Source organism: Nomascus leucogenys, unplaced genomic scaffold, assembly GCF_006542625.1.
Source record: "Nomascus leucogenys isolate Asia unplaced genomic scaffold, Asia_NLE_v1 Super-Scaffold_241, whole genome shotgun sequence".
NCBI classification, from domain to species: Eukaryota; Metazoa; Chordata; class Mammalia; order Primates; family Hylobatidae; genus Nomascus; species Nomascus leucogenys.
This window is the reverse complement of record NW_022095767.1, coordinates 426,603-449,977: the sequence shown is the minus strand read 5'-3', so window position 1 is coordinate 449,977 and position 23,375 is coordinate 426,603. Positions and strand designations below refer to the sequence as shown.

The window sequence follows — 23,375 nt, the reverse complement described above, 5'->3', positions numbered from 1 at the left end:
GCACCACCACACCTGGCTAATCTTATATTTTTAGCAGAGATGCGATTTCTCCATGTTGGCCAGGCTGGTCTCGAACTCCTGGCCTCAGGTTATCCACCCACCTCAGCCTCCCAAAGTGCTGGGATTAGAGGCGTGAGTCACCTCGCCTGGCCTAGTCTCATTCTTTGAGTGCAGCTGGCTGCTTTCTGCTTCCAGATCTTTGCTTTGAGCACTTCCCTCTGCCTGAAATTCCTTCCATCCACCCTTCCTCAAACCTCTAGCCTGCCCATCAGATCCTACCCTGTTCAAAGCCAGTCTTTCTCCAGAAACGTCACTGACCCTCTCTACTCATGGATTCACCCTGCAGCTGGGATTTGCCTGCTGGGGCTTTATGTCACTCCCCGTGAGCACTCCAGGGTTTCTCCTTTGTTTTTTTTTTGTTTGTTTTGTTTTGTTTTGTTTTTGAGACAGAGTCTCGCTCTGTTGCCCAGGCTGGAGTGCAGTGGCGTGACCTCGGCTCACTGCAGCTTCCACCTCCCGGGTTCAAGCAATCCTTCCGCCTCAGCCTCCCAAAGCACTGGGAGGGCAGGCGTGAGCCCCTGTGCTCAGCCTTCTCTGGCTCTTGATCTTCAAGCCTTGTGTGCTTTCTAAACGTGAGCCTCTCAGCCACCAGCACCCAAGTTGAGAGCTTTGGGGGGCAGCTTTGTGGCTCCCAGATAGGCCACCCCAGGAGGCCCAACAAGATGCCTTATGTGTGATAAGCCTTCATTCGGTTTTTCGAACGCAGTGGTCTCAACCTTGCCCTTGACTTGCCCCATCTGTAAACCAACCTCTCCCACGTGACTCCAGCCTAGACCTCCGCTCTAAGCAAAACACCATATCCACCTGTCTATGACACTCTACTTGGGGACTCCACTGTGACACATCCACAGCCAAACTCCTGACCCCTTCTCCAAACAGGTCCATTCCCCAGGATCCCCCCTCAAGCCAGAGAGAGACCCTGGGGGCCTCCTTGGGGTGTCTCTCTCCCTTCCAGTCAACCAAGTACACCTCCCAGTTCCATTTTGCCTTCCAGCACACTCCCCTTCCTGCTCCCTGCACCCCAGCCCTGTCTGATCTCACCAAGACATCTGCCCTCCATGCTCACCCACTCCCATCTCCATGAGGGCAGATCAGATCTCACATCTAGCCATGCCTCTCCTCCGGTAACATCCTCCAGGGATCTCCAATGCCCTTAGAGGAAGCCTGAACTCTTCCACAGGGTCCCACCCCCCACCCCGCCCACCTCCCAGGAGCCTTTCCTTGCACTCTGGTCCAGACACTCCAACTCCCCTGGGGCCTGCCCACCTTGGGCCTTTTGCAGTATTGTCCCCTCCTCCTCCAAGACTGTCCTCCCTTGAGGCCATCCCACCTTGCTAACTTTCTCCTTGTCTTTCAGATTTCAGCTCCTCAGACTCCTCCACAGGGAAAGCCCTCCCTGACTCCCCCAGCCAAGATGGGTCTCTTTGCTTTCAGATGAGATCGGGTGGGTTCAGGGTGTATGGCCGTAGACTCTCTTTGCTTTCAAAGGAAAAAAATAAGTTCTTTCAGAGTACTTTCTGAGCTGAGCACGGTGGCTCATACTTGTAATCATAGTGCTGTGGAAGGCCAAGAGAGGAGCATCACCTGAGCCCAGGAATTCAAGAACAGCCTGTTCAACAAAGTGAGACCTTGTCTCTACAAAACATTTTTTTTTTTAATTAGCAGCTTGGGGCCGGGTGCAGTGGCTCACGCCTGTAATCTCAGCACTTTGAGAGGCCGAGGCGGGCGGATCACCTGAGGTTGGGAGTTCGAGACCAGCCTGAGCAACATGAAGAAACCCCATCTCCTCTAAAAACACAAAATTAGCCAGGCGTGGTGGCGCATGCCTGTAATCCCAGCGACTCGGGAGGCTGAAGTGGGAGGATCGCTTGAACTCAAGAAGTTCAAGGTTGAAGTGAGCCAAGATCGTACGACTGCACTCCAGCCTGGGCAACAGAGCCAGAGACCCTGTCTAAAAAAAAGAAAAAAAAAGTACTTTTATCGATGTGTTATTCATTCAGGCTGGGGCACACAGCCATTAAACAAATCCCTGCCCAGAGCTGACATCCTAGTGGAAGGAACGCAGTAAACAAATGAATGTGGCCATTATTCAGGCGGGACCGAGGAGTTAACGAGGATTCAGTTGTTGGGAGCATTTGCCTTGGTTGCAAAACTTAACGGAACACAAAAGAGACTTCAGTCATCAACATAAAAATATTTCAGCACAATGTTTTCAAAAAGCAAAGTTGCTATGAGCCTAAAACTGCTCTAAAAAAAAAAAAAAAAAAAAAAAAAAAAGCCACACGTGGTGGCTCACGCCTGTAATCCCAGAACCTTGGGAAGCCGAGGCAGGCGGATCACGAGGTCAAGAGATCAAGACCATCCTGGCCAACATGGTGAAACCCTGTCTGTATTAAAAATACAAAAATTAGCTGGGCATAGTGGTGTGTGCCTGTAGTCCCAGCTACTCAGGAGGCTGAGGCAGGAGAATTACTTGAACCCGGGAGGCGGAGGTTGCAGTGAGGCGAGATCACACCACTACATTCCAGACTGATGACAGAGCAAGACTCTGTCTCAAAAAAAAAAATTGTCTTGGTTGGGTGCAGTGGCTCATGCCTGTAATCCCAGCACTTTGGAGTTCCAGATGGCAGGATCACTTGAGCCCAGCAGTCTGAGACCAGCCTGGGCAATAGAGTGAGACCCCGACTCTACAAAAAAAATTCTTTAAAAATTAGCTGAGCAGGCCAGGCGAGGTGGCTTACACCTGTAATCCAAGCATTTTTGGGAGGCTGAGGCGGGTGGATCACCTGACTTCAGGAGTTCGAGAGCAGCCTGGCCAACATGGCAAAACCCCGTCTCAACTTAAAATAGAAAAATTAGCTGGACATGGTGGCGCATGCCTTGCCTGTCGTTCCAGCTACTCAGGAGGCTGAGGCAGGAGAATCGCTTGAACCTGAGAGGTGGAGGCTGCAGTGAGCCAAGATCACGCCACTGCACTCCAGCCTGGGCGACAGAGCAAGACTCCATCTCAAAAAAAAAAAAAAAGGCCAGGCACAGCAGCTCACACCTGTAATCCCAGAACTTTGGGAGGCCAATGCGGGTGGATCACCTGAGGTCAGTTCAAGACCAGCCTGACCAATATGGAGAAACCCTGTCTCTACTAAAAATACAAAATTAGCCAGGCATGGTGGTACATGCCTGTAATCCCAGCTACTCGGGAAGCTGAGGCAGAAGAATCGCTTGAACCCAGGAGGCGGAGGTTGCAATGAGCCAAGATTGTGCCATTGCACTCCAGCCTCAGCAACAAGAGGGAAACTCCCTCTCGAAAAAAAAAAAAAAATTAGCTGGGCATGGCAGCACGTGCCTGTAGTCCCAGCTACTCAGGAGGTCGACGTGGGAGGATCGCAGGAGGTTGAGGCTGCATTGAGCCAAGATTGTGCCACTGCACTCCAGCATGGGTGACAGAGTGAGACCCCATCTCAAAATAAATAAATAAAAGTCTTTTGGGCCAGGCGTGGTGGCTCATGTCTATAATCCTAGCACTTTGGGAGGCCGAGGCGAGTGGATTGCCTGAGGTCGGGAGTTCGAGACCAGCCTGACCAACATGAAGAAACCCCATCTCTACTAATAATACAAAATTAGCTGGGTGTGGTGACACATGCCTGTAATCCCAGCTACTTGGGAGACTGGGGCAGGAGAATCGCTGGAACCCAGGAGGCGGAGGTGAGCCGAAATGGCACCATTGCACTCCAGCCCGGGCAATAAGAGCGAAACTCCGTCTCAAAAAAAAAAAAAAAAAAAGACGAATCAGTAAGAGTGTCAAGTGAGTCACATTGGAGCCTGAGGCTAAAGGAGAAATCAGTTAAGACTGAGCCTGGATTCTGGGAGTCCAGCAAGGAGGTGACTGCGATAGTCCAGGAGTGAAACGGTGGCGGATTAGACCAGAGAAGGACGGTGATAGTGGAAAGAACAGGGAATTCCAGGTATCTTGAAGGTCAAAGAGACAGAATTTGTTGAAGATGGCTTGAGACTGAGGGAGAGAGAAGGTGCAGATGACGCCAGGGTTGCCGCATACGACAGTGTGAGTATCTGATTATCCGCTGTCTTCCCCACTTTCCTGTGAAACCTACGAGGGCAGGAGCTGTGCTCCCCAAGCCGCAGCCAGCACCCAGCACTCGCTCCCGGGCTCCAGGCCAACTGCCCTGGTGGAGAATGCGCTGTGTTACTCCGTGCGGCCACCAGGGGTCAGCAGAGCGCCGCCCTGCCCGGCCATGGCCATCCCGGGAAGAGTAGACAGCCCGGATGGCGGCTTTTTAGGAAGAAGGCCAGATTAGAAGAAGCAGCAGGGACTGAGGAGGAGGCGGGTTCTGAGAAATGGGGCTGGAAGCGAAGTGTCCCAGGAGCTGGCCGAGAAGCAGGGCAATAAGCTACTGTTTCTGTCACTGCATCCATCCACCCATTTATTCCACCATTCAGTCACAGGCCACTCAGGGCCTTGCAGGGCCAGGTGAGAAACCAATGTCCTGAGGGCATTGGGGAGACAAGACTGGGTCCGATTTGCAGGAGCTGAGAGGAAGGGAAGAAAGTAGGGATTCAGGACATGCAAGCTCATGGCCAACCTGCCTCCCAGGTGGGCCTGAAGAGCATGCAGTTAACATAAATGTTAGCAAAACAGTACTGGCAGGGCACGGAGGCTCACACCTGTAATCCTAGTGCTTTGGGAGTCTGAGGTGGGAGGATTGCTCGAGGCCAGGAGTTCGAGTCTACAGTGAGCGACGATTGGGCTACGCACTACAGTCTGGGAGACAGAGCAAGACCCCATCTCTACGAAACATACAAAAAGTTCATCCGGAGTGGTGGCGCAAACCTGTGGTCCCAGCTACTTAGGAGGCTGACATGGGAGGATCACCTGAGTCCGGGAGGTGGAGGCTGCAGTGAGCCGTGATCACATCACTGCACTCCAGCCTCGGTGAAAGAGTGAGACCCTGCATAGAAAAAAAAAGAATAAAAAAGAATACAAGTAATATTAAATTAATAAAGGCTAACAATCATTGGACCCTTACAACATAGCAGGCCTTGTTTTAATCACTTTTCACCATCAGTTTTCTTTTTTTTGAGACTGAGTCTTGCTCTGTCACCCAGGGTGGAGTGCAGTGGTGTGATCTTGGCTCACTGCAACCTCTACCTCCCGGGTTCAAGCGATCCTCCTGCCTCAGCCTCCTGAGTAGCTGGGATTACAGGCACCCGCCACCATGCCTGGCTAATTTCTGTACTTTTTTTGTAGAGACGGGGTTTCACCATGTTGACCAGGCTGGTCTTGAACTCCTGACCTCAAGTGATCCACCCGCCTCAGCCTCCCAAAGTGCTGGGATTACAGGCGTGAGCCACTGCACCCGGCTTGTTTTTTGTTTTTGAGACAGAGTGTTGCTCTGTCGCCCAGGGCTGAAGTTCAGTGGCAGAATCACAGCTCACTGCAGTCTCAATCTCCTGGGATCAAGGGATCATCCTGCCTCAGCCTCACAAGTAGCTGGGACTACAGGGGCGCATCACCACACCCAGCTAATTTTTGTATTTTTTTGTAGAGACAGGGTTTCACCATGCTGCCCAGGTTGGTCTCGATCTCCTGGGCTCAAGTAATCCTCCCTCCTTGGCCTCCAAAGTGTTCAGACTACAGGCGTGCGCCACCTCACCCAGCCCTTTTCTTCCTTTTTTTTTTTTTTTTGAGACAGAGTCTCGCTCTGTTGCCCAGGCTGGACTGCAGTAGCGCGATCTCAGCTCACTGCAAGCTCCGCCTCCTGGGTTCACGCCATTCTGCCTCAGCCTCCCGAGTAGCTGGGACTACAGGCACACGCCTGGCTAATTTTTTTGTATTTTTAATAGAGACGGAGTTTCACTGTGTTAGCCAGGATGGTCTCGATTTCCTGACCTCGTGATCCGCCTGCCTCAGCCTCCCAAAGTGCTGGGATTACAGGCGTGAGCCACCATGCCGGGCTTCTTCTTTTTTTCTCTCTCTCTTTCTCTCTCTCTCTCTACTCCCCTCCTTCCCTTCCTAACTCTCTGTCTCCCTCCGTCTCTCTCTTCCTTTCTTTCTCTCACTTTCTTTCTTTCATTTTTAGAGATAGGATCTTGCTCTGTCACCCAGGTTGGAGTGCAATGTTGCAATCACAACCCACTGCAACCTCAGACTCCTGGGCTCAAGCGATCCTTCCACCTCAGCTTCCTAAGTAGCTGGGGCTGCAGGTGCACACCACTACAACCAGCTAATTTCTTTAAAAAAAAAAAAAAAAAGAGGCCGGCACAGTGGCTCACCCTGTAATCCCAGCACTTTGGGAGGCCGAGGCGGGTGGATCACAAGGTCAGGAGATCGAGACCATCCTGGCTAACACGGTGAAAACCCATCTCTACTAAAAATACAAAAAATTAGCCGGGCGTGGTGGCGGGTGCCCATAGTCCCAGCTACTCGGGAGGCTGAGGCAGGAGAATGGCGTCAACCCGGGAGGCGGAGCTTGCAGTTAGCCGAGATCACGCCACTGCACTCCAGCCTGGGCGACAGAGTGAGACTCTGCCTCAAAAAATAAATAAATAAATAAATAAATAAATAAATAAATATTGTAGGCTGGGCACAGTGGCTCATGCCTGTAATCTCAGCACTTTGGGAGGCTGAGGCAGGCAGATCACAAGGTCAGGAGCTTGAGACCAGCCTGACCAACATGGTGAAACCCTGTCTCTACTAAAAATACAAAAATTAGCCGGGCGTGGTGGCACACGCCTGTAATCCCAGCTACTTGGGATGCTGAGGCAGGAGAATTGCTTGAACCTGGGAGGTGGAGGTTGCAGTGAGCCGAGATCTCACCATTGCATTCCAGCCTGGGCAACAGAGTGAGGCTCCATCTCAAAAAAAAAAAAAAAAAAAAATCGTAGAGACCGGGTCTTGTGGCCGGGCGTGGTGGCTCACACCTGTAATCCCAGCACTTTGGGAGGCCGGGCAGGTGGATCACTTGCGGTCAGGAGTTCAAGACCAGCCAACATGGCGAAACCCCGTCTCTACAAAAAATACAAAAATTAGCCAGGTATGATGGTGTATGCCTGTAATCCCAGCTACTCGGCAGGCAGAGGCAGGAGAATCACTTGAACCTGGGAGGCGGAGGTTACAGAGAACCAAGATCATACCACTGCAGTCCAGCCTGGGCAACAGAGCAAGACTCCATCTCAAAAAAACGAGAGAGAGAGAGAGACAGAAAGAGAGAGAGATGGGGTCTTGCTATGTTGAGCAGGCTGGTCTTGAATTCCTGGGATCAGGCATTTCTCCTGCCTCAGCTTCCCAAAGCACTGAAATTACAAGCATGAGCCACAGTGCCTAGCCTTCCCTTTTCTTTCCATTATATGTTTGATGAGTGAATAAGTAGTGCCTTCAGAGAACAGAGACTGGGTGGGGAGTGCCAAGATTTCCAGAATTCCCATTCTGCCACCTCAAGAGAGAAGGATGGACCAGCCCCACCCCACTCAGTGATAAATGCTAAAATGTATTTATGGCTTGTGATACACCTGACACAGTACCAAGCATGCTACACGCATGCACGTCAGCCCCAGGAGGTCTGTGATGTCTGCTAGCCTGGCACATAGTAGATGCTCAATAAATAATATTTGCTTGGTTATTTTGTTTGTTTTGGTTTTTGGTTTTCGGTTTTTTTGTTTGTTTGTTTGTTTTTGAGACAGAGTCTCACTTTGTCACCCAGGCTGGAGTACACTGGTGCGATCTCAGCTCACTGCAGCTTCCACCTCCTGAGTTCAAGCAATTCTCCTGCCTCAGCCTCCCAAGTAGTTGGGATTACAAAGATGCAGCACCTTGCCCAGCTAATTTTTGTATTTTTAGTAGAGATAGGGTTTTGCCATATTGGCCAGGCTGGTCTTGAACTTCTGACCTCAAATGATCCACCCACCTCGGCCTCCCAAAGTGCTGGGATTACAGGCATGAGCCACCATGCCCGACCTTTTTTTTTTTTTTTTTTTTTTTGAGACAGAGTCTGGCTCTGGGGTTCAAGCAATTCTTCTACCTCAGCCTCCCAAGTAGCTGGGATTACAAATGTGCGGCACCATGTCCAGCTAATTTTTGTATTTTTAGTAGAGATGGGGTTTTGCCATGCTGGCCAGACTGGTTTTTGGCTTTTTTGTTTTGTTTTGTTTTGTTTTTTTTGAGACGGAGTCTCGCTCTGTCGCCCAGGCTGGAGTGCAGTGGCGCGATCTCGGCTCACTGCAAGCTCTGCCTCCCGGGTTCACGCCATTCTCCTGCCTCAGCCTCTCCGAGTAGCTGGGACTACAGGCGCCCGCCACCACGCCCGGCTAATTTTTTGTATTTTTAGTAGAGACGGGGTTTCACCGTGGTCTCGATCTCCTGACCTCGTGATCCGCCCGCCTCGGCCTCCCAAAGTGCTGGGATTACAAGCGTGAGCCACCGTGCCCGGCCTTGTTTTGTTTTAGACGGAGTTTCACTCTTGTTGCCCCAGACTGGAGTGCAATGGCATCATCTCAGCTCAGGCTCACTGCAACCTCTGCCTTCTGGGTTCAAGCGATTCTCCCGCCGCAGCCTCCCAAGTACCTGGGATTACAGGCATGCGCCACCATACCCGGCTAATTTTGTATTTTTAGTATAGATGGGGTTTCTCCATGTTGGTCAAGCTGGTCTCAAACTCCCGACCTCAGGTGATCCACCCACCTCAGCCTCCCAAAGTTCTGGAATTACAGGTGTGAGCCACCATACCTGGCCGATAAATATTTGTTGAATGAATTCAGTGAATGCTGACAGCAACTCCACGAGGAATGCCTTGGGGCTTGTTTTCCTATTATTTATCTGTTAATAAGCACTCTATTGAGATTGTTCCCACGCCATACATTTTACGCGTTTAAAGTTGTGTTTAGCAGAGTCAGTGGTTTTTAGCATGTTCAGGGGTTTTTAGCATATTCACAGACTTGTGCAACCATCACCACAGTCAATTTTAGAACATTTTCATCACCCAAAAAGCAAGCCTGCAGCCATTAGCAGTCACTCTCCATTCCCCGGTATTAGTTTGCTGGGACTGCCAAAACCAAGGACCGCAAACTGGGCAGCTTGAAACAACAGAAATGTCTTCTCTTGCAGTTGCCAGAGGCTGGGAGTCTGAGATCAATCAGGGTGTCAGCAGGGCTGGTTGCTTTTTTTTTTTTTAATTTGAGATGGAGTCTCACTCTGCTGCCCGGGCTGAAGTGCAGTGATGCAGTCTCGGCTCACTACAACCTCCGCCTCCCAGGTTCAAGCAATTCTCCTGCCTCAGCCTCCCAAGTAGCTAAGATTACAGGTGTGAGCCACCATGCCTGGCTAATTTTTGTATTTTTAGGAGAGACAGTGTTTCCCAATATTGGCGAGGCTGGTCTTGAATTCTTGACCTCAAGTGATCCACCCACCTTGGCCTCCCAAACTGCTGGGATTACAGGCTTGAGCCATTGTGCCCAGCCAGGGCTGGTCATTTCTAAGGCTGTGAAAGAGAATCAGTCAGTCTGTAATCCCAGAAATTTGGGAGGCCAAGGCAGACGGATCATGAGGTCAGGAGTTTGAGACCAGCTTGACGAACATGGTGAAAACCCGTCTCTACTAAAAATACAAAAATTAGTCGGGCATGGTGGTGCTTGCCTGTAATCCCAGCTACTCAGGAGGCTGAGGCAGGAGAATCGTTTGAATCCGGGAGGTGGAGGTTGCAGTGAGCCAAGATCGTGCCATTGCACTCCAGCCTGGGCGACAGAGCGAGACTCCATCTCAAAAAAAAAAAAAAAAAAAAAAAAAAGAATCAGTCTCAGGCCTCTCCCATGGCTTCTGGGGGTGTGCTATGCAGCTTTGGCGTCCCTTGGCTTATAGAGATGTTACCCCGAACCCTGGTCTTACCTTCGCCTCCACATGCCCCTCTTTTTTTTGAGACGGAGTCTCGCTCTGTGGCCCAGGCTGGAGTGCAGTGGCGGAATCTCAGCTCACTGCAGCGCCTCCTGGGTTCAAGCGATTCACCTGCCTCAGCCTCCCGAGTAGCTGGGACTACAGGTGCCCACCACCACGCCCAGCTAATTTTTTGTGTTTTTAGTAGAGATGGGGTCTCTCCATGTTGGCCAGGCTGGTCTCGAACTCCTGACCTCAAGTGATCCGCCCGCCTCGGCCTCCCAAAATGCTGGGATTACAGGCGTGAGCCACCATGCCCGGCCTAATTTTTATTTTTATTTTATTCTATTTTTTGGAGATGGAGTCTCGCTCTGTCACCCAGGCTGGAGTGCAATGGCGCAATCTTGGCTCACTGCAACCTGTGCCTCCTGGGTTCAAGCGATTCTCTTGGCTCAGCTTCCTGAGTAGCTAGCATTACAGGTGCCCACCACCACACCCGGCTAAGTATTTTTAGTAGAGACGGGGTTTCACCGTGTTAGCCAGGGTAGTCTCAATCTCCTGACCTCATGATCTGCCTGCCTCAGCCTCCCAAAGTGTTGGGATTACTGGTGTGAGCCACCTCGCCTGCTAATTTTTATTTTTTTGAGACAGGATCTCACTCTGTCACCCATGCTGGCGTGCAGTGCTGTGATCTCAGCTCACTGAAGCCTTGACCTCCCGGGCTCAAGCAATCCTCCCAGCTCAGCCTCCAAAGTAGCTACAATTACAAGCAGTACCACTGTGCCTGGCTAATTCTTTAATTTTTTTGTAGAGACAGGGTCTCGCCATGTTGCCCAGGCTGCATTCCCTATTTGTTTAAATCATGGACTACACGATACAAAAAAGAGAATGCACAAAACACATCTGCCTGAGAAAATAATGAAATGGCCAAGAATCCCCCATCAGCATTAAGACCTAGGCTACAGCCCCCTGGCCCCACCCACTGTGTCCCCTTTCTCTTGCCCTAGATTCAACCACTCTTCTAAATCTCACGTTACTCATTCTCTTTCTTTCATTCTTCTTTTTTTTTTTTTTTTTTTTTAGATGGAGTCTCACTCTGTCATCCAGGCTGGAGTGCAGTGGAGCGATATTGTCTCACTGCCATCTCCGACTCCCAGATTCAAGTGATTCTCCTGCCTCAGCCTCTTGAGTAGCTGGGATTACAGGTGCCCACCACCATACCTGGCTCTTTTTTTTTAGACAGAGTTTCGCTCTTGCTGCCCAAGCTGGAGTGCAATGGCGTGATCTCGGCTCACTGCAACCTCCTCCTCCTGGGTTCAAGTGATTCTCCTTCCTCAGCTTCCCAAGTAGCTGGAATTACAGGCATGAGCCACCACGCCTGGCTAATTTTGTCTTTTTAGTAAAGACGGGGTTTCTCCATGTTGGTTAGGCTGGTCTTCAACTCCCGACCTCAAGTGATCCACTCACCTCAGCCTCCCAAAGTGCTGGGATTACAGGCATGAGCCACCCCACCTGGCCTTTTCTTGAATTTTTAGTAGAGATGGGGTTTCACCATATTGGCCAGGCTGGTCTTGAACTCCTGACTTCAAGTGATCCACCCGACTTGGTCCCCCAAAGTGCTGGGATTACAAGGCATGACATGCCACCATGCCCGGCCTGTTTTTTGTTGTTGTTGTTGTTGTTTGTTTGTTTGTTTTGGTTTTGTTTTGTTTGAGACAGGGTCTCGCTCCGTCACCCAGGCTGGAGTGCAATGGCATGATCATGGCTCATTGCAGCCTCAACCTCCCAGGCTCAGAGGATCCTTCCGCCTCAGCCTCCGGAGTAGCTGGGACCTCAGACATTCAGCACTACACCAGCCCACTAATTTTTAAAAATTATTTTGTAAAGACACGATCTCCCTATGTTGCCCAGGCTGGTCTCAACCTCCTGGCCTCAAGCGATCCTCCCGCTTTGGCCTCCCAGAGTGTTGGAATTATGGGCACGAGCCACCGCATCCGGCCTCATTATTCTTTAACCACCCAGGATCACATCCCTAAGTAATACATCATTTATCGTGCCTACATTCAGACCTTATAGAACGGGCTCATTCTTTTTTTTTTTTTTTTTTTTTCTTGAGACAGAGCCTTGCCCTGTTGCCCAGGCTGGAGTGCAGTGGCACGATCTCTGCTCACTGCGATCTCTGCCTCCCAGTTCAAGTGATTCTCCTGTCTTAGCCTCCCAAGTAGCTGAGATTACAGGCGTAAGCCACCATGTTTGGCTAATTTTTTTTTTTTATTTTTAGTAGAGACAGGGTTTCACCATGTTGGCCAGGCTGGTCTCCAACTCCTGACCTCAAGTGATCTGCCCACCTCAGCCTCCCAAAGTGCTGGGATTACAGGCATGAGCCACCGCACCCAGCCAGAATGGGCTCATTCTATAGTTCATTATTCTCGTACTTCTTTCTTTCACTAATATTCTATTTTTGAGGTTTGCATGGACATGGGAGCAGCTGTTTATTTATATGGAAAATAGTGTTAGAGTCTCCTGTTTTACAGATAAGGATAGTGAGGCACAGAGAGATGAAGGAGGCTGCCCAGCTTCCCGGGGGTGGAGCAAGAATTTGCAGATGAGCCTCTTGAGTTTCCTTTCTTTTTTTTTTTTGAGACAGAGTCTTGCCCTGTCGCCCAGGCTGGAGTGCAATGGCACGATCTCAGCTCACTGCAACCTCCGCCTCCTGGGTTCAAGCAATTCTCCTGCCTCAGCCTCCCGAGTAGCTGGGACTACAGGTGCCCACCACAACACCCAGCTAATTTTTGTATTTTTAGTAGAGACGGGGTTTCACCATGTTCGCCAGGATGGTTTCGATCTCTTGACCTCGTGATCTCCCCGCCTCGGCCTTCCAAAGTGCTGGGATTACAGCCGTGAGCCACGGCGCCCGGCTGAGTTTCCTCTTAAGAGGAGGAGGCTCTCCCACCTCTAATCTCAGCTGTTCAGGAGATTGAAGCCACAGGATCATTTGAGCCCAGGAGTCTGAGATCAACCTAGCCAGCAGATCAAGACCCTGTCTCAAAAAAAAAAAAAAATTAAAATGTAAAAATTAGGCTGGGTGCAGTGGCTCACGCCTGTAATCCCAGCACTTTGGGAGGCTATGGTGGGCAGATTACTTGAGTTCAGGAGTTTGACGCCAGCCTGGCCAACATGGTGAAACCCCATCTCTACTAAAAATACAAAAATTAGCCGGGCATGGTGGTGCATGCTTGTAATCTCAACTGCTCGAGAGGCTGAGGCAGGAGAATCACTTGAACCCTGGAGGCAGATGTTGCAGTGAGCCGAGATCGCGCCACTGCACTCCAGCCTGGGCAACAGAGTGAGACTCTGTCTCGAAAAATAAAATAAAATAAAATAAAATTAAAATTAAAATAATAATTATAAGCCCATTACAGGCCAACATAAATATTTTATGAAAAATGTGTTTTCCAATTTTAAAAAAAAGGTTAGTGAAGGGAGTGGCATTCTTTTACATTTTTGCAAATCTCTTTAATGTCCAGCTTAATAGAAGATGGCTGGACCTTGGGCTGCGTACTGCGCTTACGCCTGTGATCCCAGCACTTTGGGAGGCTGAGGTGGGAAGATTGTTTCAGGCCAAGAGTTCAAGACAAGCCTGGGCAACATAGCAAGACTTCAAAAAAAAAAAAAGAAAGAAAAAGAAAGAAAAGAAAAAGAAAGAAAGAGAGAAAGACAAGAAAGAAAGAAAAAGAAAGAAGAAAGAAAGAGAAAGGAAAGAGAGAGAAAGAAAGAAGAAAGAAAGAGAGAGAGAAAGAAAGAAAAAGAGAGAGAGAGAAAGAAGAAAGAAAGAAAGAAAGAAAGAAAGAAAGAAAGAAAGAAAGAAAGAAAGAAAGAAAGAAAGAAAAAGAAAGACAGTAAGAAGAAGATGGCTGGACCTCACAGCTGCTTCTGCATTTGGTCTGTTGTGATATCACACATCACACAGCATCTGGAAATCTCCACCAGACAACAGAATGAAGTGAAAAAGGCAGAAAATGTCTCGGTATGAAAATTTGACCCAGCACACCAAAGAGGTTCTCAGGGACCAGTTCTGAGGTCACATTGAGACCTTCTAAAATAAACTTATTTTATCTTCACTATGATGCTATGAGGTGGGTACTAGAATTAAAATATCCCCATTCTACAAGGGAGAAAACGAAGGCCCAGAGAGGTGGAGTTACTTGCCCAGAGTCACACAGCAGTAAATGGCAGAGCTGAGGTTTCAACACCACCAATTAGACTCTTAACCTCACAAAATCCATGTGTAGGCCAGCTGTGGTGGCTCACACCTGTAATCCCAGCACTTTGGGAGGCTGAGGCGGGCAGGTCACAACGAGGTCAAGAGTTTGAGACCAGCCTGACCAACATGGTGAAACCCCATCTCTACTAAAAATACAAAAATTAGCCAGGCGTGGTGGCACGCACCTGTAATCCCAGCTACTCAGGAGGCTGAGGCAGGAGAATCGCTTGAACCTGGGAAGTGGAGGTTGCAGTGAGCCGAGATCCTGCCACTGCACTCCAGCCTGGGTGAGAAAGCGAGACTCCATCTCAAAAAAAAAAAAAAAATCCATGTGTATGTGCAATCATAAATAAATACAGGCCAGGCTGGGGGACCTGGCTCACGCTATAATCCCAGCACATTGGGAGGCTGAGGCAGGAGGACTGAGGCAGGAGGACTGCTTGAAGCCAGGAGTTCAAGACCAGCCTGGGCAACATAGCAAGACTCTCTCTCTACAAAACTTATTCTTTTTTTCTTTTTTGAGACGGAGTCTCGCTCTGTCTCCCAGGCTGGAGTATAGTGGCGTGATCTCAGCTCACTGCAACTTCCGCCTTCCAGGTTCAAACAATTCTTCAGCCTCAGCCTCCTGAGTAGCTGGGACTACAGGTGCACGCCACTGTGTCCAGCTAATTTTTGTATTTTTAGTAGAGATGGGGTTTCACCATGTTGGCCAGGCTGGTCTTGAACTCCTGACATCAGGTGATCCACCCGCCTCAGCCTCCCAAAGTGCTGGGATTACAGGCATGAGCCACTGCGCCCGGCCAACAAAACATTTTTAAAAAATAGCTGGGTGGGGTGGTGCATACCTGTAGTCCCAGCCACTTAGGAGGCTAGGTGGGAGAATCTCTTGAGCCTGGGAGTTCAAGGCTGCAGTGAACAGTGATCGTGCAGCCTGGGTGACAGAGCGAGAAGACTGTGTCTCAAGAATAATTAAATAATTAATTAATGGCACAAGTGCACCTCTCATGGCTGGCATAGCACCTGCCCAGCCAGGAAGTGCTGTCAGGAGACAGGAGCCCATGATCTGAGCTTGAATCCTTGCCCTGAAACCCTAGCAAGTCTCTCTGGGGATAAATAAGGAACTATTGTCTGAGAGGCCGCTATCACCAGGCTATATCACTTCCCCATGTCTCGGTTTCCCTAGTTGTAAAGTGGGTCTAGTAACACAGCCCATCTCAGAATCTTGCTATAAAATAAAGTATTAGCAAAAAACAAGCACTCCCTTAAGTGTTAACTATGAGGACCATGAATGAGTTTGTGTGTTCTTGTGAGCAAATGCACACGGGTGTTTGTGTGTGCCTCAGTTTCCCCATCTGCCCAACCAAAGGCCAGCGCGTGCTCCCTGCAAGCCCCTGACTGTATGCCTCTTCTAAGACTCCCTGTTCCATTTTCTTTTTCTTTTCTTTTCTTTCTTTTTTTTTGAGATGGACTCTCCTTCTCTGGCCCAGGCTGGAGTGCAGTGGCGGGATCTCGGCTCACTGCAACCTCCGCCTCCCAGGTTCAAGAGATTTTTCTGCCTCAGCCTCCCAAGTAGCTGGGATTACAGGCGCCCACCACCACACCCGGCTAATTTTTGTATTTGTAGTAGAGACAGGGTTTCACTATGTTGGCCAGGCTGGCCTTGAACTCCTGACCTCAGGTGATCCACCCGCCTTGGCCTCCCAAGGTGCTGGGATTACAGGTGTAAGCCACCGCGCCCGGCCCCCAGCTCCATTTTCATTCCCCATGTTGAGGTCATGTAGAGGCTTTTAAGTGCCTGGAGACCCCCATGCCAGGGAGCACCCTGAGAACGGGAAGTGGGGGCTGCATGGAGGGAAGGAGCTAGGGGAACTGTAGGACCTCCTATCAGACTGGGGAAGGCCTGGCTTGGACGCCTGGGTCCCCGTCCTCTGTGTGAGGTGCTACAACCCCTGAGTTCCCATTTACGATCTAATGGGGAGCTTGGATGTCAGGGTTCCCGTCCCTGCGGCGGGGAATGGAGATAAGACGCCAGGATCCTGGTCTCTGGAGCTCCTTAGAGAGCTGGATCCTGGTCCCTGACGAGGGAGGAGTATGTCCCCCTTGTAAGGTGGGTTGGGTTTGGATGCGAAGTCCCAGCCCTGTGGGGCGAGAGTGTGCTGACACCCAGGAGTTCTCTCCCGGAAACGGAGGGTCTCGAATTCTGGATTTGTGTCCCTGGAGGGAGCACTGACGTCTGAGTCTCCACTCGTACATGGGGCTCGGGTGCAGGGTACCTGTCTTGTCCCGAGGGGCTGCTGGGGCACTAGGTGCCTCCTGAAGGGGTGTAGACAGTGCCCGGACTCCGCTGTTCCTCTCTTGGAGTGGGGAAGCTCCGATCCGAGGTGCTACATTCTGACTCCCGACGTTACCGTGGGGCAAGGGAACTCGGACCCCAGGGTAGCTGGAACCCCTACCAGGGAAAGGCGAGCGGGGCGGGTCCGGGGGCGGAGACGTGGTGGGCGGGGCTCCGGCAGACCCCGCCCCCGCCCGCCGCGCTGGTCGCGCGTCTCCAAGTCTGCGAGGCCGAGGTGGGCGCCGAGAGCCGGGCGCCACAGCCCGCGCGTCCCTCTGCGCCCTGCGCGCCCCGGGGTCTATGGAGCGGCCCCTCCGCGCCGCCCGGCCGGCCCCACGCCGCGCCCGGAGCCTGCTTTGCGGCCAAGTAATCGGACTGGCGGTCCTGCGGGTAGGGGAAGCTTGCGGGCTGGCAGGAGGGGGACTTCTGGGTCCCAGAGGAATGGGGGCTGGAACTCCAGTGTCCTGGGGGCTAGGGGTTCGGGACGAGGTTATCCCGAGGCTGGGGGAAGGGACGCACGGATGTTTGGGTCCTGGAGAAATCTGGGGTTGGGAGACCTGGACACGGGGGTCTGGGGCATCTGGACACCTGGCTGGGAGGTTTGGGGGCGGCCTGGTTCCTGGGGTTAGGGGGTGTTCTGAACGCCTGGTCCTGGAGGAATGAAGACCTAAGTGAAAACGTTAGGGGATCGGGAGACCAGGACACCTGGGCCCCGCGTGTCGGGTCAATCCTGGGGGCGTCCTGGGGCAGAGGCTGTGGCGGCTGCGTCCGGGGCTGGGGCTCGCGCGCCGGGGTCTTCAGGGAGGAAGTTGTGGTCGTGGGGATGTGGCGGTCCGAACACGTGGCGCCACCCCGAGAGGCTGGGGGGAATCCCTAGGCAGGACACAGGACAGGGGTCCCTGCCCTCTGCCCCCTGCCTCCTTAGCCCAGCCGAGAAAACAGGGTACAGATCCGGGGAGTCAGACACCGGGGATGGGCTTGGGGGGCGGGTCCTCGGGGCAGAGGGCTCCGGGGGCTGGGGCGTGCGTGCCTGGCCCGGGAGGCGCCCGCCCCCCGCCCGGCTTGGGCATGCTTGGCACGCAGCGCGCGGGCCGGTTCGATCCGTATGCGCGCCGCGTGCGCCCATTGGTATGCGGGAGCCGGCCCGGCGCGGGCGTGAGGCGGGCGCGCTGGCGGGCGGCGCGGGGGAGGCGGCGGCGGGGCACGTCCTCACCCGGAGCGCCAGCCCCGGGCCGGCTAGGGTGGGAGCTGAGGCCTCCAGGGAGGGGAAACTGAGGCACCACCCAGCTCCCCCCCCCAGCTCCTTGCTGGGACCCTGAGCCCGGCACGGATCTCAGTTTCCCTAGAAGGTCTCCCGAGGGCATTAAGCGCTGCCCCTGGCCCCTTCCCGCTGCAGGAGACTCGGGGTTCGGATCCCGCCTGAGCGAGCCCCCCCGGAGATGGCGGCCCCCTATCCCGGCAGTGGCGGCGGAAGCGAGGTCAAATGCGTGGGAGGCCGCGGCGCCAGCGTCCCCTGGGACTTTCTACCCGGGCTGATGGTCAAGGCGCCGTCCGGACCGTGGTGAGCAAAGCCCCGCCCCCCGATCGCGGCCCCGCCCCCGGGGAGGTGTCCCCAGGGCCAATTCACACCCGATGTTGTGTCCCCGTGCCAAGGGGCAGTTCGCACCCAGCTCCCTGACCCGCCCCTTAGGGCTAGAAGGTCTTACCTTGAGTTAACTACCGTCCTGAGCCCGGTCCTCTGCGTTCTGCTTCTAGTCCGGGTCCTCAGAATTCACGCCCAACACCTTTAATCTCTCGCCCTTCCTCCTCCTTCCCCCCAGAATTGACATTCGAGGTTCTGTCCCTGGGTCGGAGTGTAGAATCCACACTCCGGTCTGCTCCCACCTCCAGAGATGTGGAATCCACTCCCAACGTCCCGTCCCGTTCCCAAGGCCCCGGGAGGCGGGGCTCGCCCCCAGTTCCCAAGCCCCTGAGCCCCGGGGCCCCGCCGACACCTCCTCCGCGCCGCCCGCCCAGCCTGCAGGCGCAGCGCAAGGAGAAGTCCCGGAACGCGGCGCGCTCGCGGCGCGGGAAGGAGAACCTGGAGTTCTTCGAGCTGGCCAAGCTTCTCCCGCTGCCCGGCGCCATCTCCAGCCAGCTGGACAAGGCTTCCATCGTGCGCCTCAGCGTCACCTACCTCCGCCTGCGCAGGTTCGCCGCGCTGGGGGCGCCGCCCTGGGGGCTGAGAGCCGCGGGGCCGCCAGCTGGCCTCGGTGAGTGCGCATGCGCGGGGCGAGGGTCCCAGGGCCCTCCAGGCGGAGTCACTGCAGCCCGGATCTGAGCTGCGGAGCTGCCCTCGCCCAGATGCTTGTCTCTGGAGTCAGCCAGGACCTTTGCGTGTTCCTATCAGGTGGCTTCTGCTCTCCAAGCCTCAGTTTATTAAACTGTCAAATGGGCGCAAGAGGTTGGGAAGATTTCGTGAATTCTGCCCTAAACAAGGCCCTGGCAGTGCTAGTGGTCACTGGTAAATGCTATTCCTATATTTTTATTAGAGGAGAGGAATCATTATTACAACCAAAGAAACTCCCAGCTGCATGAGCGGGACAGAGGGGACTCACCCTGGCTTAGGACGCCCATTCGCTAATGGGCGAGATACCCTGGACCCAGACCTGAGGGGCCCCGGCGGGTACGCAAGGACTGTACAGTCTGAGCCCCCAGCTGGAGGAGCAAGAGGGAGACAGTATGATGTGGCGGATGAGATGGGGAACTTCAGGAAGATGCTCCAGGGTTCCTGTCGCCGCGCAGCCATGCCCCAGCTTTGCAACCCCAGGCAGGTCGCCTCACTTCTCTGTGCCTTAATGTGAAGTGGGAAAAAACGGTCCAACCTCCCCCAGGGGGCTGAGCAGAGAATCAACCAGGTCATATTTGCAAAGTCCCTGGAAGTGCCTAGCTCAGAGCAAGCCACCGCTATGCGGCCAATGCTGTTATCAGCAGTGACCTTGCAGGGCTGCTGGAGGGGTTCGGGGCGTGGAAGAGGGGCCGGGGGGGCTGCCGCTTTTGGAGCATCTCCTGCCTGTCTGGCACTTTTCTGAGCGCTGGGATCCAGCAGGAGAAACAAACTAGACAAAAGTCCCTGCCCCGGAGCGGCTGGCATCCTAGTGGCCAAGACACAATAAAGAAATAGGCAAAGGAATATAATCTAGAATATGTAAAAATATAAACTCTGTAAGATACAGATAAATATCTAAGCTTATTATTATTACTCAGACTTTATTATTGAGACATAGAAGTGTTGTTATATTATTATTCTATTTTATGTGTTAGTTACAGCTTTGAGGTTATGAGGATAAGGCAGTGTGAGTGGTGTTTATCTGAAGTCTCAGGGCACCCCAGGCTACCCCTGTCCCCACCCCTCCAGGAGAAGAGGGTGTCCTTAGGGTGGGGTTGGAGGGGCTCCAATTCCCCTCCTGCCCCGTCCCAGGGGAAGAGGGGGGGAGAGAAAATAGCATTGATTAAGCTCGCAATAAATCACCATTTAAATTTAAATAATCCGGCTTCGCAGGCGGTAATTAGGCGAATTGACTGGCGCGGAGAGAATGCGGCATTAGCGCCGCTGATTACTGTCATTACCGCGAACAACATGTGCGCCGGCGGGGGATAAACATCTTGTCTATTGTCCCCGAGCTGGAGGGGGGAAAGGGGGGCTAAGAGAGCCCCGGCGGCGTCCAGCCCCCCATTACCTGGATGGGCATTCCGGGGCTCAGAGGCATCAGGGGCTGGCTGAGGTCACAGCACTGACGTGGAAGAGCATGGACTTAATCGACCCCACCTGGACCACGGTGCCAAGTGGAAGTAGGGTCAGGACAGTGCGGGGGGGCTTGGTACTGCGTGGACTCCTATAGTCCCAAAATTGGGAAATCGGGGGTCAGGGGCATTTCTAGCTCTACAGGGTCCCTAACAAGAGGCGAAGCACCTGCTTCCATAGTTCAGAGGAGGAGCTGAGGACAGCGTTTTAGCTGAAGCCACAGAGCAGAGCACTGCCGGTCACACTCTCTGAAGGGGAGGGGACTCCCATGCCCTCCTCAGTAATAAGCCGGGTACCATGGCTCACATCCGTAATCCCAGCACTTTGGGGCACCAAGGTGGGAGGATCGCTTTAGGCCAGGAGTTCGAGACCAGCCAGGGCAACATAGCAAAACCCTGGGCAATATAACAAAACTCTGTCCCTACAAAAATAAAAATATTGGCCGGGTGCGGTGGCTCACGCCTGTAATCCCAGCACTTTGGGAGGCCGAGGCGGGCAGATCACGAGGTCAGGAGTTTGAGACCATCCTGGCCAACATGGTGAAATCTCGTCTCTACTAAAATACAAAAAATTAGCTGGGTGTGGTGGTATGTGCCTGTAGTCCCAGCTACTCCGGAGGCTAAGGCAGGGGAATCACTTGAACCCAGGAGGTGGAGATTGCAGTGAGCCGAGATCGTGCCACTGCACTCCAGACTGGTGACAGAGCAAGACTCCGTCTCAAAAAATATATAAAAATAAAAATAAATAAATAAATTAGCCAGGTTTGGTGGCACCCGCCTGTAGTCCCTGATACTGAAGAAGATGAGGTGGAAGGATTGCTTGAGCTGAGGAGGTCGAGGCTGCAGTGAGCTGTGATCATGCCACTGCACTCCAGCCTGGGCAACAGAGCAAGACCCAGTACCTAAAATAATAACAATAATAGTAATCGTACAGAATGCATGCATCAGACCCTGGGATAAGCCCTGTATACAAAATAACTTTCTTTTTCAGAGGGAGGCACTATTATGATTCCCAAGTTACAGAAGTGTTTGCCCAAGGTCGCACAGCTGGGATTCAAACACAGATGACCTGGCCCCAAAGGCCGCCTCTCAACCATCATACATGGTCTGTAGGTCTACAGGGATGGGTTCTAGGTCTCTGCCTCTCTAGGCCTCAGTCCACCATCTGTGAAATGGGACAGCAGATGTTCAAGTCTAGCCCTGAGCCTCTGAGTCTGGAGAGGAGACAGCCTAAATCTCATGTCAGCATTCCCTATTGCTTTTTTTTTTTTTTTGAAACGCAGTTTTGCTCTTGTTGCCCAGGCTGGAGTGCAGTGTTGCAATCTCTGTTAACTGCAGTCTCCGCCTCCTGGGTTCAAGCAGTTCTCCTGACTCAGCCTCCTGAGTAGCTGGGATTACAGGCGCCTGCCACCGCGCCCGGCTAACTTTTTGTATTTTTAGTAGAGACGGGGTTTCACCATGTTAGCCAGGCTGGTCTCGAACTCCTGACCTCCTTATCCTCCCAAAGTGCTGGGATTACAGGCGTGAGGCACCGCGCCCGGCTTTTACGGCCTTCTTTCTTCCCATAGCACTTATTGTCATCTGACACTCTCTGTATTTATCTTGTTATTTTGTGTCATTCACCAACAGCCCCTTGGTTGCTGAGCCTGGAATAGCATCTGGGACACAATGAGGGCTTACTAAATTGTTGAGTGACTGTGGCAGTTGAGGGAAGGAGGGGTGACATCTTTATTTATTTATTTATTTATAGATGGAGTTTTGCTCTTGTTGCCCAGGCTGGAGTGCAATGGCATGATCTCGGCTCACCGCAACCTCCTTCTCCGGGGTTCAAGCAGTTCTCCTGCTTCAGCCTCCCTAGTAGCTGGGATTACAGGCATGTGCCACCACACCCGGCTAATTTTGTATTTTTAGTAGAGACGGGGTTTCTCCATGTTGGTCAGGCTGGTCTCAAACTCCCAACCTCAGGTGATCCACCTGCCTCAGCCTCCCAAAGTGCTGGGATTACAGGTGTGAGCCACCGCGCCCGGCCCGTTTTTTTATTTTTTTGAAACAAGGTCTTGCTCTGTCTCCCAGTCTGGAATGCAGTGGTGCAATCTTTGCTCACTGCAGCCTCCGCCTACCAGGCTCAGGAGATCCTCCCACTTCAGCCTTCCAAGTAGCCAGGACTACAGGCGCACGCCACCATGCCTAGCTACTTTTTGCATTTTTTATAGAGATGAGGTCTCACCATGTTGCCCAGGCTGGTCTCACATTCCTGGGATCAAGTGATTTGCCAACCTTGGCCTCCCAAAGTGTTGGGATTACAGGTATGAGCCACTGTGCCCAGACAAGGGGTGACTTCTTAGCTCACAGGTCAGGCACATCCTTGCTGAGGAAGTAACTTTTTTTTTTTTTTTTTTTTTTTTCGAGACAGAGTCTTGCTCTGTCACCCAGGCTGGAGTGCAGTGGTGCAATCTCGGCTCACTGCAACCTCCACTTCCTAGGTTCAAGCGATTCTCCTGCCTCAGCCTCCCAAGTAGCTGGGTTACAAGCACACGCCACCATGCCCAGCTAATTTTTGTATTTTTAGTAGAGACAGGGTTTCACCATGTTGGCCAGGCTGGTCTTGAACTCCTGACCTCAGGTGATCCATCCACCTTAGCCTCCCAAAGTGTTGGGATTACAGGTGTAAGCCACTGGGCCCAGCCAAGGAAGTGATCTTTGAGCTGAGGCTCCAAGGAGGTGTGGGAGCAGCTGTGAGAAAAGCTAGAAGAGAGTGACTCAGCAGAGGGAACAGCAGGTGCAAAGGCCCTGAGGCAGGTGGGGATCAGCTTGCTGGGTACAGAGCCTCATGCACCGTGGTAGGGGTTTGGCTGTTAACCACAGTGAGAGGGGAGCCACAGAGGTGGTGAGGGCGGAAGTAGGAGCCCAGTGAGGATGAGGGCGTGGTGGTCCAGCCAGGGCAGCTAGACTGGGCTGGGGCCATGGGTGGTGAAACACAGGTGACATGGTCAGGTCCAACCCCTGGGACTTGCTTAAAATGCATGTGGGTGTGAGAGACACAGAGGGCGGCCTCCAAG

At 52.6% G+C, this 23,375-nt stretch overlaps 1 protein-coding gene across 4 annotated transcripts in view; it reads left to right on the top strand.

Moving 5' to 3' along the window:
* The first annotated feature begins 13,817 nt into the window (after positions 1–13,817).
* NPAS1 (neuronal PAS domain protein 1) overlaps positions 13,818–23,375 on the top strand; it is a 28,994-nt gene continuing 19,436 nt past the window's right edge. For 2 of the 4 annotated variants that reach the window (XM_030807861.1, XM_030807859.1), the window contains exons 1-3: positions 13,818–14,073; positions 17,930–18,094; positions 18,550–18,785. In XM_030807861.1, the coding sequence (XP_030663721.1) occupies positions 14,069–14,073; positions 17,930–18,094; positions 18,550–18,785 (406 nt within the window). In that variant the 5' untranslated portion in view covers positions 13,818–14,068. Of the gene's footprint in view, positions 14,074–16,745; positions 16,924–17,929; positions 18,095–18,549; positions 18,786–23,375 lie in introns of those variants that run through there. The other 2 variants (XM_030807863.1, XM_030807862.1) reach the window with 1 other exon arrangement.